This window comes from Agelaius phoeniceus, chromosome 5 (genome assembly GCF_051311805.1).
Source record: "Agelaius phoeniceus isolate bAgePho1 chromosome 5, bAgePho1.hap1, whole genome shotgun sequence".
Taxonomy (NCBI): domain Eukaryota; kingdom Metazoa; phylum Chordata; class Aves; order Passeriformes; family Icteridae; genus Agelaius; species Agelaius phoeniceus.
Window position 1 is genome coordinate 5,042,597 of NC_135269.1, and position 16,760 is coordinate 5,059,356.

General features: G+C 39.7%; 1 protein-coding gene across 7 annotated transcripts in view; it reads right to left on the reverse strand.

Moving 5' to 3' along the window:
- CACNA1C (calcium voltage-gated channel subunit alpha1 C) overlaps positions 1 to 16,760 on the reverse strand; it is a 416,899-nt gene that overhangs the window by 136,350 nt on the left and 263,789 nt on the right. For all 7 annotated transcript variants that reach the window (XM_077178180.1, XM_077178176.1, XM_077178177.1 and 4 more), the window contains exons 8-9: positions 9,806 to 9,909; positions 3,209 to 3,381 (exon numbers count right to left, since the gene is read on the reverse strand). In XM_077178180.1, the coding sequence (XP_077034295.1) occupies positions 3,209 to 3,381; positions 9,806 to 9,909 (277 nt within the window). The remainder of the gene's footprint in view (positions 1 to 3,208; positions 3,382 to 9,805; positions 9,910 to 16,760) is intronic.

Here is a 16,760-nt window from a genome sequence, read left to right on the forward strand (position 1 = left end):
CTGTTCTGTGACACGATGTGTTTCTCCCCTCCATTAAATTAAAGCTTTCTTCCCATGTGGAAGGCACATCAGGGTAAGAGCACAGAACAAAATCATCAACACAAACAGCCCCCAGAAGCCTTTTCACATTTCCCACCTCACATCTGTCACAATGGCAAATCCATGTTTGCAAACAGCATGGAAAAACTGCCTTAAATGTGGTAATTCCTCAAAGACAGGGAATTAGCTCAGCCTGCTCTGTGAATGTCTCTCAATCCATGTGAGCAACAAGTGGTGATGAGCTCCCTCAGCAAAGTGCCAAGACCTCTACTATGGAGAGAAGAACTAAAGACTGCACAGGTTGTCGAACTCTGGTTGCATTTATCTTCCTTTTTTTACCCCTTCCTTCACTAAGGTGTTCTCTGTTGTAGCCTTGGACTTGGTAACTTCATTAAGGGCTGCAAACTCCCAGTGAGGCTTTGGGCAAAGTTTGAGAGCCTCAGGAAAGCAGCAGTGTATGCAAAATATGAATGATGATGCCCTAAGGACTGTCACAGGCAGTTCAACCAAAAGGGCATGCAAGTGAGTTTCTCTTCCCTTCCACCTTGTGTCCTCTGTTTTACAGGAGGCAGTGCCCATGCTGACAAGTGGGCAGCACTCTCTACAAAGTTAAAAGACAGAAAAATCTGCCTCTGTAGCTGCCAAGGACAAAGAAAAGATGGGAAACATATGTTCTCTGTGTTTGGGATGATTCAGTGTAGGTAGACTACCTGGGTCAGAGCCCAGATGGTGTAAACTGCTGAGTCTCAGAACTTACATTAGCTGAGTCTCTAGATTAATAAGTATTTTTTTATTTGAACTTCTAAAACTATTCTGATACTCTTTATTAAAAAAAAAACCAAAAAAAAAAAGCTCTCAGGAAAAAGCAAAGAAGCAAAAACTGATGTGACTTCTTTAAAGTATTTAGCGTATTTGTGTGTGTATCAGTGTGAATCAGTGTGAATCAGTGTCAGAGCTCAGGCAGGAGCACATGTCCTCTGAGCATCAGTACAACACCACTGATGCAAAGGCCACACCTGAAGTTTATTGAGCTAACACAGCAGCTTAAGGAGGTCTGAACTGCCCTGCGTGCTCCAGTGATCTGTCATTTGAAATTCTCAGGGCTGATACCTCAAAAGTCAACATTAATTAGTCACTGAACAAAGTGTGCTTGAAAGGGCAGTAACAGTCAGCCATGGAGTTCAGATGCTGTGCTAGAAACAGAAGGTGATGAGCTTTGATGAGCACTTGAACAAAAGACACTGAAGGTGCATAGGAGGCAGCTGAGCTAAACATAAGAAAACAAGGAAGACATTGGAGTCTTGGTGATGTAAGCTTGGACTGAGAGTAGGTGGGATTCAAATGTCTTGGGAACACTCAAGCCAAAGGGACTTACGAGGGAATTTACATCTGTGCCATCTGTCCTTCACTTTTTTTGTAAATGGCTTTTGGAAGATAAATAATGCCATCTTTCTCTTCCAATTTAACCCTACTGGTGATTGACTGCTGGCAGGAATGCCAAAGCATTCAACTCAGGAGATAACACACCAAAAATAAACCTCACCCTAAACAAAATGCCCTGCCCTGTCACTTACTTACAGTACCTTTTCTGTGATGTTATCTTAAACTGAAACCATTACTTCTCAGCTTTTCTGACTCAGATGTGAGAGGACTAATTTTGATAAACCATGTCTTCCAAAACTCACCTTATCAAATTGACCAGGAAGAACTGACAGCAAGCTGGAGATGTGTTACCTTTCACTTCTTAATATCACCACCCACAAAAGGGGCTTGTTAGCTCAAATATGGATTGACCACACTCAACAGTACATGCAGTGAACCTTCATCTGATTTATTCATGTATGGTATGCCACTGAGCAGCAAATTTTGGACATGATTAATATAGTTATTTTTGAATGGTTGCTGAGGTGAAAGTAAACTATATGAGCAATGAAAATACCAGCATAAAAATCAAAATAATCTGATTTGAGAAAAGTCTGAGTCACCACAGTGACTCCTTCAAGTCCAGATACCTAAGTATTGTGGGTATAACCTGATATTAATGACCCCTTTTTTTTTTAAGAATTTCATTGTTTTGGCAGCAATAGTGGTTACTAATATTCTAAAGGTCATGAACATCTATTAAAAATCTTGCTGAAGAAAGAAAAGCACAACTTTGCCGTGTCCAATCTTCCTGCTACTGGAAGATATGTTTGTGATGGGACCATCCCATAGATTTTGATTGTTTGGTAAGAAGGGTGATATCTAGGACACGTTTCATGTCTTCTCTTCCAAAATCAAACAAAGAAAATGCACATTCCCATGATGAAAGTCAAGAGTAGAGCCATTGTCCATGGGCTGTGTAAGAGTTCCAAGTCTGACACTTCCCAAGTGCACAACCAGCAATGACAACTGCTAAGTGGCTCTGAAGTGTTACACAGCTTGTGTTGGTAAAAGAGAAGGTGGTAGAAGATTCAATAATGCTAATGAAATGTTGGGGAAGCACTGCTTTCTTCAAGGCCCTCTTTCTTCAGGATTTCTAATAAGAGATTTTTGGTGAATTTGCACTTTGTACAAACACCTTGTCAACTCCAAAAAAGAAGAGTAAGAAATAACACCCTTAGAAGAAAAGTCCGGGAGCTTAACCCATCCTGGCAAAAGCAAGCACAAATCCACTGTTTTCAATGGAGTTACAGATGGCCCCCTTAAGATACAACAGAGCTGATTTGGCCCTCCTCCCATACTGTAACTCTCCTTTCCCTGAGAAACCTTTGCTTTCAAAGGAACCAACCATGTGCAAAAAGCCTACAACAATGAGCTTCAATTAAATAAATGAATGGAGGGCACACTTGTACTTTAAAACTTTTCTCAGTAGTGGACTTTACCAGCAAGTATTGACCTTTCATCTGTTTAATTTCAGGATCTAATGCCCCTATCACAGACTAAACACTGATCTGCAGAATACCAATTATTGTACTCATATTTCTGCTTCCCATGCTTTCCTACAAGCATTAAATTGGAATCATGTATAAGCATATTGCATGTCTCAGGAAGGAAGAACTTGTTCTTCCTTAGAAGCCACCTCAGCACTACAGCAGATGGGCACAGGCTTTGTGGCTAAAAGCACGGAGAGAGACAGAGAAAGAGAGAGAGAAAAAGAAAAAGAAAGCGAGAGAAGAAAGTTGCTTACTGTTTCGAGGCTTCTCCTCATCCATGCCTTCATCTTCATTTTCTGGATCAATATCTTCTGCTTGAGTTATCCAGTCTAAGTATCCCTTCAGATCCTCCTCTAGCTGCTGCTTTTCTCGAAGCTTCTGGAAATCGCCTCGAGCCTTGGCCTTTTCTCTTTCTTTGGAAAACTCCCTAGCAAGAGGGAGGGAGGGACAGGACATGGGCAGAAAGGAGGAAGAGATGGAAGAAAAACAATGGGTTAGAATGATTTCCACCAGAAAGTCTTCTCAGTCTGTGTAGCACATCCAGCTGTTTCTATTCTCTCCAGACAAACACATGTATGGACCATCCTTGCTGCGCACACACGTGTAAAACAGCTGGAGTGTCCACATATCTACCAACACTTAGGAAAAGACTGATAACCTTTTTCAAAACTTTCCTTCTCAGCATTTGATTGACAATTCAAATAAAACATATATGTGAAATTTACGTACAATTTTGTGTAAAATAACAGACATTTTTTAACATTCTGTAAACACTTGATATTTTCCAAGAGTTATCTACAAATGTCTATATGAATAATGGTTAAAGATGAACTGTTTGACAATAATCTGACATCTGGAGAGTGAGCTGGTGGCTCTAATTTCTAGCCAGGTTTCCATCAGTGTTTAAGATTTTACATTTCATCACAACTAATTTGGGCCAGTTTAAGTGTAATTAATGGTACTCACAATCCTGTACACATTTAATTATGGACCATTTCATCCACAGTACTGAAAAATATAGTTAAAAACTCAGACCTCAAAGTTTTACTGAAGAGTTTCAGCATTCGAGGCTGTTATCTAACATGAAATATATTTTTCAAATCTCACACTGGATGGACAAATATGCTAAATTATGGATAGACAAAACTAATAAATTCTGCCAGAAAGTGGACAGGGCAAAACATTTGATGATAGTTTTATGAAAGAACACTGTTGGGAATACAGACTTAAAACCGGGCATAAGAACAAGAATTTCCTGTTGCTTTGTTATGATCCTGGGTTCTTGGCTTTGTCTTCTTTTTGGCTGCAGTGCTGTTTCTTCTCCTCTTTCATCAATAATTTTTTTCAAGAAATGCTGACCTCCCTTATTTAGAGACTCATGTGGTTCTAACCCAGGTTTTAACACTCGTATTTTAAAAAGTAAGTTTAATGATTGTGAAAATTGCTGGACCAAGAGTACTTAAGCATTAAGTCTTCTATCTGCTGAAGCAGATCACTACACAAGACACACACAGCAGATAATACAGGCCAGTCTTTCTAGGAAAAGAGGTAAAGCCAATCTCCCCAGCGCTTTATCCATTACTGTTGCTGAAGACTGTCAGCAATGAATGGATTTAACAAAATGCTACTCCACTTGGCATTTGGTTTAGATTTGTTCCTGCAAAAGTGAATAGAAAATCTACCACTGATTTTGCTGGCATAATATTAGGATAATGAAAATCTTAGCCAAAATGTGAATTTTGTGAGTGCCACGTGACTGAGGTGGAGGTGGATTTCTAACAGTGACGGTGAGTGCTTTCATCCTGTTGGGTTCAAAACCTGCTGAAAGACTTCCATGGACTTCACAGGCTTTGTATCAGGTTTTCAGAATTCTGAACTGTGCATGACACCAGGACTGCAGCAGGATCAAAGCAGAATGATCCCTTTATTTCTAGCCAAAATATGTGACAATGCACGCAGTATCATGTGCACCCCTGTAATGCTGCTGAGGTTCAGGCCTGCCTGCCCAAGTGAGTGTTGTAAGGTGGAGGTGAGGAAGAGAACCACTGCCTTCTCTGGCCTGAAATTAGTCCACAGTCAGCTCTGGGTCCAAACGCAGCCTCAAGGCATGGAAAAAATGAAAAATGAAATTTTCTCATACTGGGAGTGATATTTTACTATTTACAATATAAAAGAAACAAATAAGCCCAACAACAATAATAATAATAAAAACTGTACGAAGATTGTTAGGAAAAAATCCATCAGTAGTGGTTATATTTTCTGCTTCAGTAACACTTTTCCCCTGGGCCTGCTACACTGCTGTATGCAAATTAATGAATTAACTCTTAAAAAAATAATCACTGAATGAATCAATGTATTATTAAGCCTGTTACATCAAATTTCAACATTTCGATTTTTAGCTCATAAAGTATTATTTTAGAATCTAAAACAAATGGGTCCAATTTTGAAATGGGCTGAACCTAGAGTTTTCTGACACAATGCAAAATACTGTGATTGCTTTGTGAAAATGACCTGCAATTCCATGTCTCTTCCCCTGGTACAACACATGACACTCCACATCTCAGATGACTCTCCAAAGAAGACAACTGGTTTAAATTGTCTTAATTTCTATGCTCTACTAACACTAAACCATTGAGAACAGGTGGCTCAGGAAATTGCCACTGCAATTCAAACCACCTCCCACGTGGGCAAATGTAGCTCACAATCAAGAGTTCTTATCAGTGGCCATTTTCCATCCCATGGCAAGGGAGCTGGTGGCCTCAGCCCAGGGTGTAATGCAGGCAGGTGCACACATTGCTGCTGCCTCCAGCACAGCTGGCAGTAAATGGTCACTGCTTGCAGCTCCAGCAGGCAGGCCAAGGACCACAGAAGCTTTTGATGGAAGTGCCATGTTCATCTAGAGTCTTCTAGTCTTTTTGCTTCCACAAAAAAGGCTGCACAATCATGGCAGGGTGAGGTCAACAAAGGCTCACACAACTAGCAAGCAATCTGTCTTTTTTCAGTGAACCCAAAACATCAGTATAAGAGTGGGTGCATCTGATTGTTTTTACCACAATTCAGTTTGTTTCACTTTGGTTCACTTCTCCCAGAAAATTATAGAAATGCCTGCCAGTGGGAACACCAGAGAGCAGAGTATTCTGGAGAGATGCTTTCTCTGTGTGGGGTTAGAGTGGGTCAAGATCATAAACACCCAGCTCTGCATTATGTGCTGTTTCAGAAGAAAATTTCTTTTTCCTATCCCAATGATGGAATTTAGATTAGTCTTGTTGATATGATTTCTCACATTTAGAGGCGAGATGGAAAGTGAGCAAAACAGCAGAATTCTAATAGTTCAAAACTCTTGCTTACTACTCAAAGGGGAGCACAAGGCTCCAAATCTCATCCACCCTGAGAAGTACACCAAGGAGTAGGATGGGTTGGAAGAGGAGTCAAAAAATTAGGAAAAATACCTGAAAGGTCACAAAACCTGCTCAAGGAGGAGCTACAACCATAGCCAGCCTCCTGTTCACTCTGACCTTTTTCTTGGCAGTAAAAGCATCAAAAGCAGCCAACGGTGTTTTGCAGGAGCCTCTCAAGGCAGAAGAAACCCTCTGTTCTCCTGCCCTCCATTTGCCTTAGGCAACTGCTTGTTTGGCCTGTGTCCTGGGATCTGGATCAAAATATAAAGGAAATGGGACTCTATATTCTTAGGTGTACTTGTCTGAAGGTTGAACCCCCTCTGCCTTTTTTTTTTTTTCCTCATTAATTAACTGAAATAGATAACAGAGATGTGAACATCTCTGATCTCAAGTGACTTCTTATCACTGCTCAGAGCAATGATGTGGAATTGTTTTGCCTGGGCTTGGGGAGGTCTGCTGTGTGATCTGCTGACTGGATATTCCTTTGGAGTACATGAATTTTGTATTGTGCTCAGCCAAGTCAGGAGGAGATTACAGCTCCACATATAAATACTCTGACATGCTATTTAGGCTAGTATGTGATTAGTAAATTCACCAGGACCATGAATGGATGATATACCTGAGGAAAAACAAATTACAAAAGAGCTCTTTCAGCAGAGCAGAATCCAGCATTTCATTTTGCAGGTGCAATCAAGGTGTCTTTGTGAGTACAATTAATTACACTTATGTATTCAGAAGTGATTACCCTCCTCCCCCCAAGCTAATCTGTCATTTGTGAAGCCTACCTACACAACATGCCTGCTGAAGCTCCTGAAATAGATAAATGGGAAAAAAAATCAGAGATGCCCAGAATGGATATTCAGAGATAACCAGGAATGCTGCTTTGTATCTAGAACAGACAGGTGGATCATCAACATAGATCAGACAAATAGCAATAGCAACTCTCCAAGAAAAAAAGCTGAATCTGCAAAGTGAAGACACTTTGTAACTCAGCAGAATTTAGAACTGCTTTAGAAAGTTAATTGTTTAAGAACTGCTTATATAGACCAAAGAAAATTTGGAAAATTTCTCCCATAATTTCTGTGTTTTTTCATGGATGCAAATTCTCAAGTTTCTTTTTACTTTTCTCCAGTTGGGGACATTTTTGCAGAAACAGTGCAGCTGTCATAACACTGTGAAGACAGCCAGAAAGAGTGACTCACAGCTTAAACAAGGTGAACTTCATCTTTGATTTCAGTTCCCTCTACAGACTGTTTCCATCTCCTACCACTAACTGTGGTGGTTTAGCTGCAGTATGGCAGGAGGTGGAACATTTAGGCCTCAAAAGACTTTTTTGAGTTGAAAACGAAAGAGAGAGAAAACTAAATTATTAATTATTCACAGGTAAAAATCCAAGTGCAGGTAAATTGAATCAGCAGTGCTTGAATACTATGCACTCCCCATGGCTGGGCTCACAGGCCCTTTTTATCCAATCAGGATCGGATAGAACAGATCCCTTTCCCTGTCAGCTGATCATTCCCCACTAGTGCTGACATCCTTACCTGCTGGGCAGAGCATCCACCTGGAGGAATGAGGAGTTTGTGTTTCAAAGCTGTACCAGGGCATCACTCTCCAGATATGCAAACACAGACTATTGCCCAACACTTCATTACTGAGGATTTTCTCCACACTTCCATTATGGTGTGGAAACCCTTCTCCTGGCAGCAGCTGTCACAGTGGCTTCTCCTTCAATGGAGTCATGAAGATAGAAATAATACCTCCTGCTGACCTTCTATTACCTGTCTCTTTGCCTGTCTCCATGGCCAAAGGTGGATCTTTTTCCCCAGTCCCACTGCTGCCCTTCCTATCTTGTTGGCCCAAGTACCGAGGACATCATTTCTATGAGGCATCAAGTCCTCTCTCCTGCTCAGAGATCATTTTCCCTCTCTTTTGATCAAAAGACAAAGGACTTCAGGGCTGCCTACTCAGGCAACCGGTACAGACCCTAATGAAACTCATTTAGAGCTCATCAAAGGAGGCAGGATGGTAGAAACAAAAAGAGGATGCATAAAAATCCTCATACCATATTTATCCATGTACACAGAATGTCTGTAGCCCCCAGTCATGCCCAAATATGGAACTAGAAGTCTAATCCTAGAAGATTTTTTTTTTAAATCTTTCAAGGAATGTTTGCTGGCTTGATTCCTTAAATTATGTGTCTCCCCAGGGGCAGTAAAGTTTTTAAGTACTGGGGACAATACCCATTGTTTTTAATCAAAGCTACTAAAATGATGCTTTGCAGTGAGGGTTGTACTGCAGAACTGAAACACAGCTAAACGTCTGGATGTCTTAAAAATGCTTAAACACTAAAAGGACTTCTGCTTCTCTGTTCATCCTTGGAAAAGGTCAGAGGGAAATGATCTTTTCTCCCTGCATCATGCCAAGTTTGCAATCTGCACAATAGAGAAGATGGGCTTACTGAAGAAGAAACGTGCCCAAGACTCTCTCCAGGGAAAATAGTCTCCTGGTAGGCTGTGCTTCAGATGTTCTAAACAATGTGAAAATTTCTCCTGTGAGAAGACATAATTTGGCAGGAATCTCATCCTACAGATGTAAAGGGATTTGTCTCATGCTCTCATTCCTCCTTCAATCTTACTGACTCTTCCAGAAATTCTACTATAATCCCCTCCTATGGTGCATGGATTGCTTTGCCCACATGGGAGCACAGCGCTGTCCTCTCCCCACAGTGTACAGGTAGAGGAATGTGTAACAGACAAAAAAATTGTCTTATATTCTTTTGATTTAGTCCAAAGACTCCTTCTGTGATACAAGAATGCTGTATTTTGCTATTGGCACAGCAATAGCCTAGGCCTTCTCTTAAGGTTCTTGAGATCAACCCGCCACTGACCGTTGTTTTGGTAACCAGAGAGTAGGAATAGAAATACAAATTTTTAAAAATAAACAATAATAAAACATTTTCCTGGTACTGCTTACCCGCTAAGTACACCGAGAACCAAGTTAAGTACAAAAAATGACCCTATGATGATTAGTGTAACAAAATAGATCCAGGGCCAGTCCCTTCCTATGGCATCATTGACCTGGAAGAGTGGAATGATAATTAGTGAGACAAGCTCAGATTCTGAGCACTGCAAGGCTCCAGCCAAAGAGATCCCAAGTCACCAGCAGTAAGGTTCTTCAATAGCCAGTTTTCTAGAAATTTATGACAGGTTGACATAAATAATTTTGAAGACCCCGAGGTTGAATTTCTCTGTCAGGGAATAACACCGCTTTTGTTACCTGCATTGTTATTTGCAATATTTGAACATTTTGTCAAAGTATTTCAGAGCTGATGTGAAGCTTCCTTGGATTCAGATTTTTAATCCCTCTGAAAGAATCCTGGTGACAGGGAAGAACCCTTATTATGGAGTCTTGCCCTGTAGCATTGGAAAAAGGACACCAAAACTGTCAGCTTACCCGCTCAACACACCAAGAACCAGATTTAGAACGAAAAAGGATCCAAAGATGACCAGACTGACAAAATACACCCATGGTAACTCATAGCCCATAGCGTCCTGCATCTGGAAAGACGAAGGAAAGTTAGAAGACAGAGAGGGAAAGCAGAAATGATTAGGCAAAGGAACAGATGGAAAGGTTTGTAAATAGAGCCTGTGGTTGGTTTATACATAATCATACCAAGTGTTTCTGTTTGTTCTTTCTGATGTGACCACTCCTTTGATTGTTTTTTTTTCTCATCTATTTCCTCATTGACCTATTATTAGTCAGTGACTAATACAGCCTAAGATATAACAATGCAGCCTACTGGCACTTTCTTGGATGCTCAAAATTGTGGACTTACTTTTTGGAATTTACTTAAAACACCTCAAAGGGTCCATCCCATGAATTCTAAACTTGGCTGCTCACATATATGACTCTCTGTTGCCAGGGAAAATACTTCTAGTTTTTGGTAGGCATTGCCACAGTGTGCTGTCAGATCACATTTACTTCCCACGTGCAGCACAGGTACCTCAGGGAGGAGCAGGTGGTAACTGGGCAAATACTGATCTTTCTGTGTAAATCTTCACAGTTTACCACAGTGAGGGCAGCAGCTTTGTTCTTTCCAGGAAGGTCTTTTCAAGGCCCACCATGTTCTGACCTGGCCAAATGTTTCCTAAAGCTTCCTCACAAGCTTCGTTCTCTTGTCTTGAAGGATGATTCACTTACCAAAACACAATTCCTACACAACAGAATACTAAGAGAATCTGAGAGTGTAAACTGAATGATATGGATTTCACACTACTTTAAGCATCTCCACATGAAGCAGGCAGAATTATCTTAGCACCAGAACCTGTATTATACGAGGTCCAGTTCTAGCCCACAATAAGATCTTGTATATATTCTAAAAGCATCGATACATAAACGCTATTTCATCTTGAAGTCTCCTTCAAAGTTCAAAATTTTGGAAAGTTGCTGGATATCTTAATAGAATCTCACTTTCATAACGGTATCAAAAATACCAGAGTCCCTTCTTTACTCTTCATAAACAATTATGTTTGAATCCAGAAATAGCATCATTAAAGAAACAGATGGTGGTTAACATTTTCAGGAGCACTAAATTGATTTATGAACATAAATTGCAGAATTTAAAGTACCTGAAGGCATAAAGAAATCTACATTCCTTTGTTTTCCACTCTTTTGAAAATTTTGTCTTCTCTTTCCAGGAAAATGCTCTTTCCTTTGCAACCCAAACATTTGTTGGAATCACAGGAGAAATATCCTTCCATACATGGGCAATGAGATACACTTCAGGGGAGGTAATTTCACTCAAGATTCATAACAACTTAGGAAAGGAATTTCAGACCTTCAATAAGACAAGGCAGGAGAGTAACACTAATATAATCAGTTCTTTGTGGATGGAATCCCATTATCCATTTTCTTCCAAAGTAGAGTCACTAAAGTTCTTGTCTGGAAATAGTCCACAGAAAATGGACTGATCTAGAACTCCATCTCCTTCAGCTGTGACTGAACTGAAGTAGACTCATTAAAAAATAACCTCAAAATCTGCCTCTGTGAAAACAGTTCACAGGATCTCCTTCCTCACAGGATAAATACATTTGGTGGGCAGAAGAGTACCTGAGATGCCAACATTCCCTAAGCATAACAAACTTCTTCCCTTTTAATAATTTTGCAGGATTTTTCAGTTCGTTTATAAATCATACTAATTACTATTTATGCTTGCAAGCCACATTTCATCCCATGTGACCAAAAAGTAGCACCCCTGGGGTCTGCTGCACATCAGGGCTTTAATGAGAACAAAGCATCCTCAAGTATAAAGATGGAAGCAAAAACTCACCTGAGATCCCAGCTGGGAAACCAGGAAGGCAAAATGTAAATGCCCAAGTTGGAATTAAGTAAAGAAATGAGATTTAACACCCTCTCTCTCCTATAAAGAACACCAATATCTATTTAAAGCAATCTGCACAAACAATGAGTATGGATGACATTGAAAAACTACCATAAGAATTTGCCACTGTGGGCACAATGATGAATTGACATCCCTCTAATTATGATAGATGGTGATAAAAAAGCCTGAGCTGCATGGTATTTATCTATCATCAGTTTGGGATTTTTTGTCAGCTGGAAAAGTAGAACTTCTCAAAGTTGTGGTACAAGAGAACTGTAAAGAGCAAAAGGCAGGGTGCCAGGTACAGAGGTCATATTCATGTCAGGAGAAGGTCAAACCTTCCTTGGCATGAAGAAATTTCCAGATGGCAAGAAGCTTCCACCATGTCCTGGTAAAGTATATAACTAGAATATAGTGTACTCTGTTATTCCCAATGCCTGCACAATTGCATAACAATTGTACCAGCTAACATCAGCACAAATTAGTCCTGTAAAGCAGACCTGCATTCTGGTACACAGAGCATTTGGGACTTCTCGGACTGAAAATTTCAGAGGTCAGCTTTTTATCTCCTTTCTATTGCACATTTATATACATAACAGAGAAGCTGAGAGGCAGAGACAGCAAGAGCTTCTCAAGCAGAGAGAAACTGCCAGTATTTGGCAGATAGCTGAGTCTGTCTCTGTTGCTGGACTTCCCTACATTTGGGGCTCTCATGTCTTTTTTTCTTTTGTAGCACGTGAGATTATTCCGTTATTACGAGGTGAGATTATTCCTGTGGGTGACAGGAATGTATGTTATATGATCATATAACGTTAAGTGTTTGTTAAATTATGTTAAAACATCCCTGCAATAAGGAAACAGTACACTGTGAGCTTACACTGTGAGCTCCTGAAAAACAGCTGCAGGAGAAATGCAGAGAAATAGGTTGTTTGGTGAAAGCTGGGGGGAAAAGAATAGGAATAAACTTACTCAAAACAGTAACAGCAAGGCCAGAAGTGTTGCCTTCTGCACCCTCCTGAGTGCAGAAAATGAAGTCTGCAAAATATATTTTGTACTGTTACCCCCAGAAAACAGGAACCGACTCAGTTATAGGTTACCTCTCCAGGATGAGCAGCTCCTGGTACACAGCTCAGTTTTGTGGTGCCTGAGTGCAACACTTCTCCCTGAGTGTTTACTACTAACCCTAGGAATCCCAACAGAAAAGGTAGATCATCTTCTAAATTCACAGTTCAAAACAAAGACTATAATATCAACCAGTTGAGGTCCCAGTTATAACTTTCAGTCCAGGTGATTGCAACCTGATGCCAACTTAAGCATGTGTGGAACAATAGTTACATCAGCTGGAAGCTCAGAATGAGTGGGAAGCTGCAGATTGTCATTTATGGAAATAATTCTGCTTTCTGAGTCAAACTGCCCAACCTCTCACAGCTCACATCTCAACACTTACATGTCACTACTCTCAACAGTGAGGAAGCTGGCACATTTCAGAGCATTCATGCATCATCTCTCAGAGAGCTTGGAGATAAGGATTCCTTCTCATTATTATTTCCTACATAGTCTCTCTGGCACTGTGGGGACATCATTTGGCTCATTATGCCTCCGCTTTCCAATCTGCAAAGTGGGAAACTACCCTGCCTCACTGGGTACTGTCAAAGAAACCACTCAGTTTCATGACAAAAAGAGTTCATTTCAGCATATCCAAGGTCTGCTGGAAGAGCTCCATCTTTGCCAAGCACCCTTAACTGGTCTCATGCCTGAGCATTTCAGCAAAGGTTTTTCTCTCAATGGTACAGGTAATCACCTAGAAATAACACCAGGGTTTTTAATTCTGTATTCTGCTGCTCTCATTTATTATCAGCAGTTTCAGTAGGGGCCGAGGAATGAAAGACTTTCTTAGTAGAACTTTGTGCCTCTGTTTTCTGGGTTTTGAGAAGACACAGGTGAGATCACATTGGCAAGGCCACAGGAGACATTCATGCATTAGTTGTTTGGTCATTTTTTCTTTCCCAGGGATAATAGTCTGGCACATTTGCAAGTGTCTCATTCCTTACACAGGCACCATAGTTCAAAGACAATGTTGGAGGCATAAAACCTATTACCACAGTGGTTGAGCATCACCAAGCACAGGCTTTCAGTCACTTAATGGGAGGGGTAGACACATTCACTGAATTCTGCTGACTTTACATGTCACACACTCACACCCTGACACTGTGTGCTGAATGTCTTTCAAAAACAACAGAGGGTCACAGGAAAAGTTTAATCCATCAGAAAAGGGCAGCTGGAAATCAGTCAATGGAAAGCAGCAAGCTGAATGAAAAATGAAATCTGCCTCGTTCGGTGCACAGTGCTGGAGAGCTGCAGCTTAATGGAAAGTAAGTTAGGGCACCTGGGCTAGGCTTCTGTTCCTCAAATAAAGGAACAGAAGCTGTTTGTTAATTGATTTCTAATGGCTATAGAATGGTGTGATAACACTTTTTAAAATGCTAGTACTACAAGTATTCTATAATGAAATGTAGTATTCTATAAGGAAGTGTATAACGTTCTACAGAGTAACATTCATTGAGAGGAGCAGCATATTTAATAAAATTAAAGGGCAGCAAATTTGGAAATTTTGCATAGAAATGCTATTTTCTGTAACCCATCTGTGGAATTTACTGCCTCAGAAAACAACGTAGCCAAAACTAATGGTTATGGCCAGTAGGAAGGTCTCTAGCTGAAACCAAGTGTTTCTTGTGACAATCTAAAATTGATGAGTATTGGGAGCAGGAGACAACAGAAATAACACATAACTATTATTAAATCTGTCCTCCAGCTTGAAGACTTTCTTTGAAAACCATCTTTTTCAGGAACAGGGCTTAAGCACCTTCCTAACTTTCGGGATATGTAGAAGTCATTTCCTCAGCTCAGGTCAAAGATCTCATGGTAGGCTACTGGCAGGCAGAGCTCAGGGGATGCATAAAGCATCATGCAGGTATTGATGAGAGATTGGGATATTTATCATTGATCAAAGAGGTTTTGCTTCAAACATAAATTTTCCTTTTCCACCTCCTCTTTCCTTCTCTTCCCATGAATATTTGGGTGAATGCATTTCATTCACAAATAACCTCATGGAATGAAAACTCTAAACTCTTCTTTTTTTTCCTTTTTTTTTTTTTAATAGGATGATGCTCAGTTTTGCACTGTCAGGGAAAAACGTTCTCTGCCATAATTTTCAGTCACAACTTGGGTCCAACTCCAATTATAATAAATAAATAAACATAATAAATATATAATATATTCTATATAATTATTATAACTACTCAATAATAATTATATATACTTATAATAATTACATATAATATATTATTATATAATATATTTATATAATAAACAAAGGATGGTGCTTTACTCTTCACAGCTATAGTTGAGTTGACAATATTAAAGAAAAAAATATCCATATCATGGACAGGAGGTAAACCCTACATCTCACACTAGGGTTATGTGACCTGTGAAGTAGAGTACTCCTACTCTTATAATATTTTCTTTGGCTTCCATTAAATGACTTCATTAAATCTTTTCTTTGTTTCTGAAACTTCACTTCTTTTGAAATTTGCACTCATGCAGTCAGGGAACAAAAAAGATGTCATAAATCCAGGTGTTCCTTCTGAAATAATTAAGGTAGGGTGAATTTCCTACAAAGTGTCTGCATACATCCGTCCAGTGAAGAAGCCAAACTTTGAAAGATCTACCTTTCCTCATGCTAGACATATTGCATCAGCAGAAACAGATGAAGAACAAAATATTCATCCCAAATGAGGAAAATTATATTGCTGGCAGCTCCTAACAACATCTAACTAACAACCATAACTGGTGACAACAGGATTTTTGAGGCTGCTCTGCAAAGAAAAAAAAAATATTTTGCTCAACAAAACAATATCTTCTTGTTTAACTCCTCCACTGCAGACCAGATTTGGGCTTAAGAACCTTTGGCTCTAGAGTACTTTGAGTCTTTACCTTGAAAGCTCTTGGGAGTTATCAGAGGATGTGTGACAAGAAGGTTTGACTCCTGTCTTTCTCTCAACTTCTGCTCACAGATCTGAGGCATCTGGGAATTGTCTCATTTGGTCTTAACTTGCAGTTGGTAATAGGATTGCGACTATTGAGACTGTGACACAAATAAATCAACCTCTAAATATGCATAAATTTAGTGTTGTTAGCTCTGGTAATGAATCCTGTACATTATGTTTTCTATCTGATTTCTAAACTGTACACTTCTTATGTTATAATGGGGCTTTTTTATGTAATACCTGTGATAATTATATTGACTATGCAATTTTTAATGTATTGTAAACCTTGCTGCTTTTAACAAGGAAATTGTTTATTATTAGTCACAATTTCTAATTTTACAAATCTGTAAATGCTTAAAAGAAGCCCCAGAAATATGTCAATGAGGTGACACAGAATTAAAGATTGAGTAACAAGAGACACATTACTAAAATTGACTTTCTCTGTATGATAGGCTCAGTAAGCCAACTTTTTACAACCTGTGGGGTGAACAATGAGATTGTTTCTCTAGCACTGAAATTCTGCATCTCCTGAATCTGCTGGTTTGTTTGGAGCCTGAATGGTGTGAGGCTGCTGTGCATCATGTCAATTAAGACATGAAAAAAGTCATACTTTTACTTGATAAATTCCTGGTTGCTCTCCACATACACTTGAAATAAGTCTATAGACACAACATACATTCATCTGACTTCACCATTCAGGAAAGGATCATATTTCCCATTACCCATCACATATCCTAAAAGGTGGATTTAGTGCATTATTACATAAGCATGCAGATTCCACCTTACAGATCCTCCACTGGGTAAAATCTAATTAATTGTCTTTGCTTGGTTGGTTTTTAATCCAGCAATCATGTGTGTGCATAATTCAAGGCACATAAATGAATAATTCCACTGAGGCCAATGGTCAATATTATTGTTACCAGTGGAAATGAGCTGATATGAGTAAGTGCTTTGCTCGAATAGGCTGGGGCACAGAACTGGG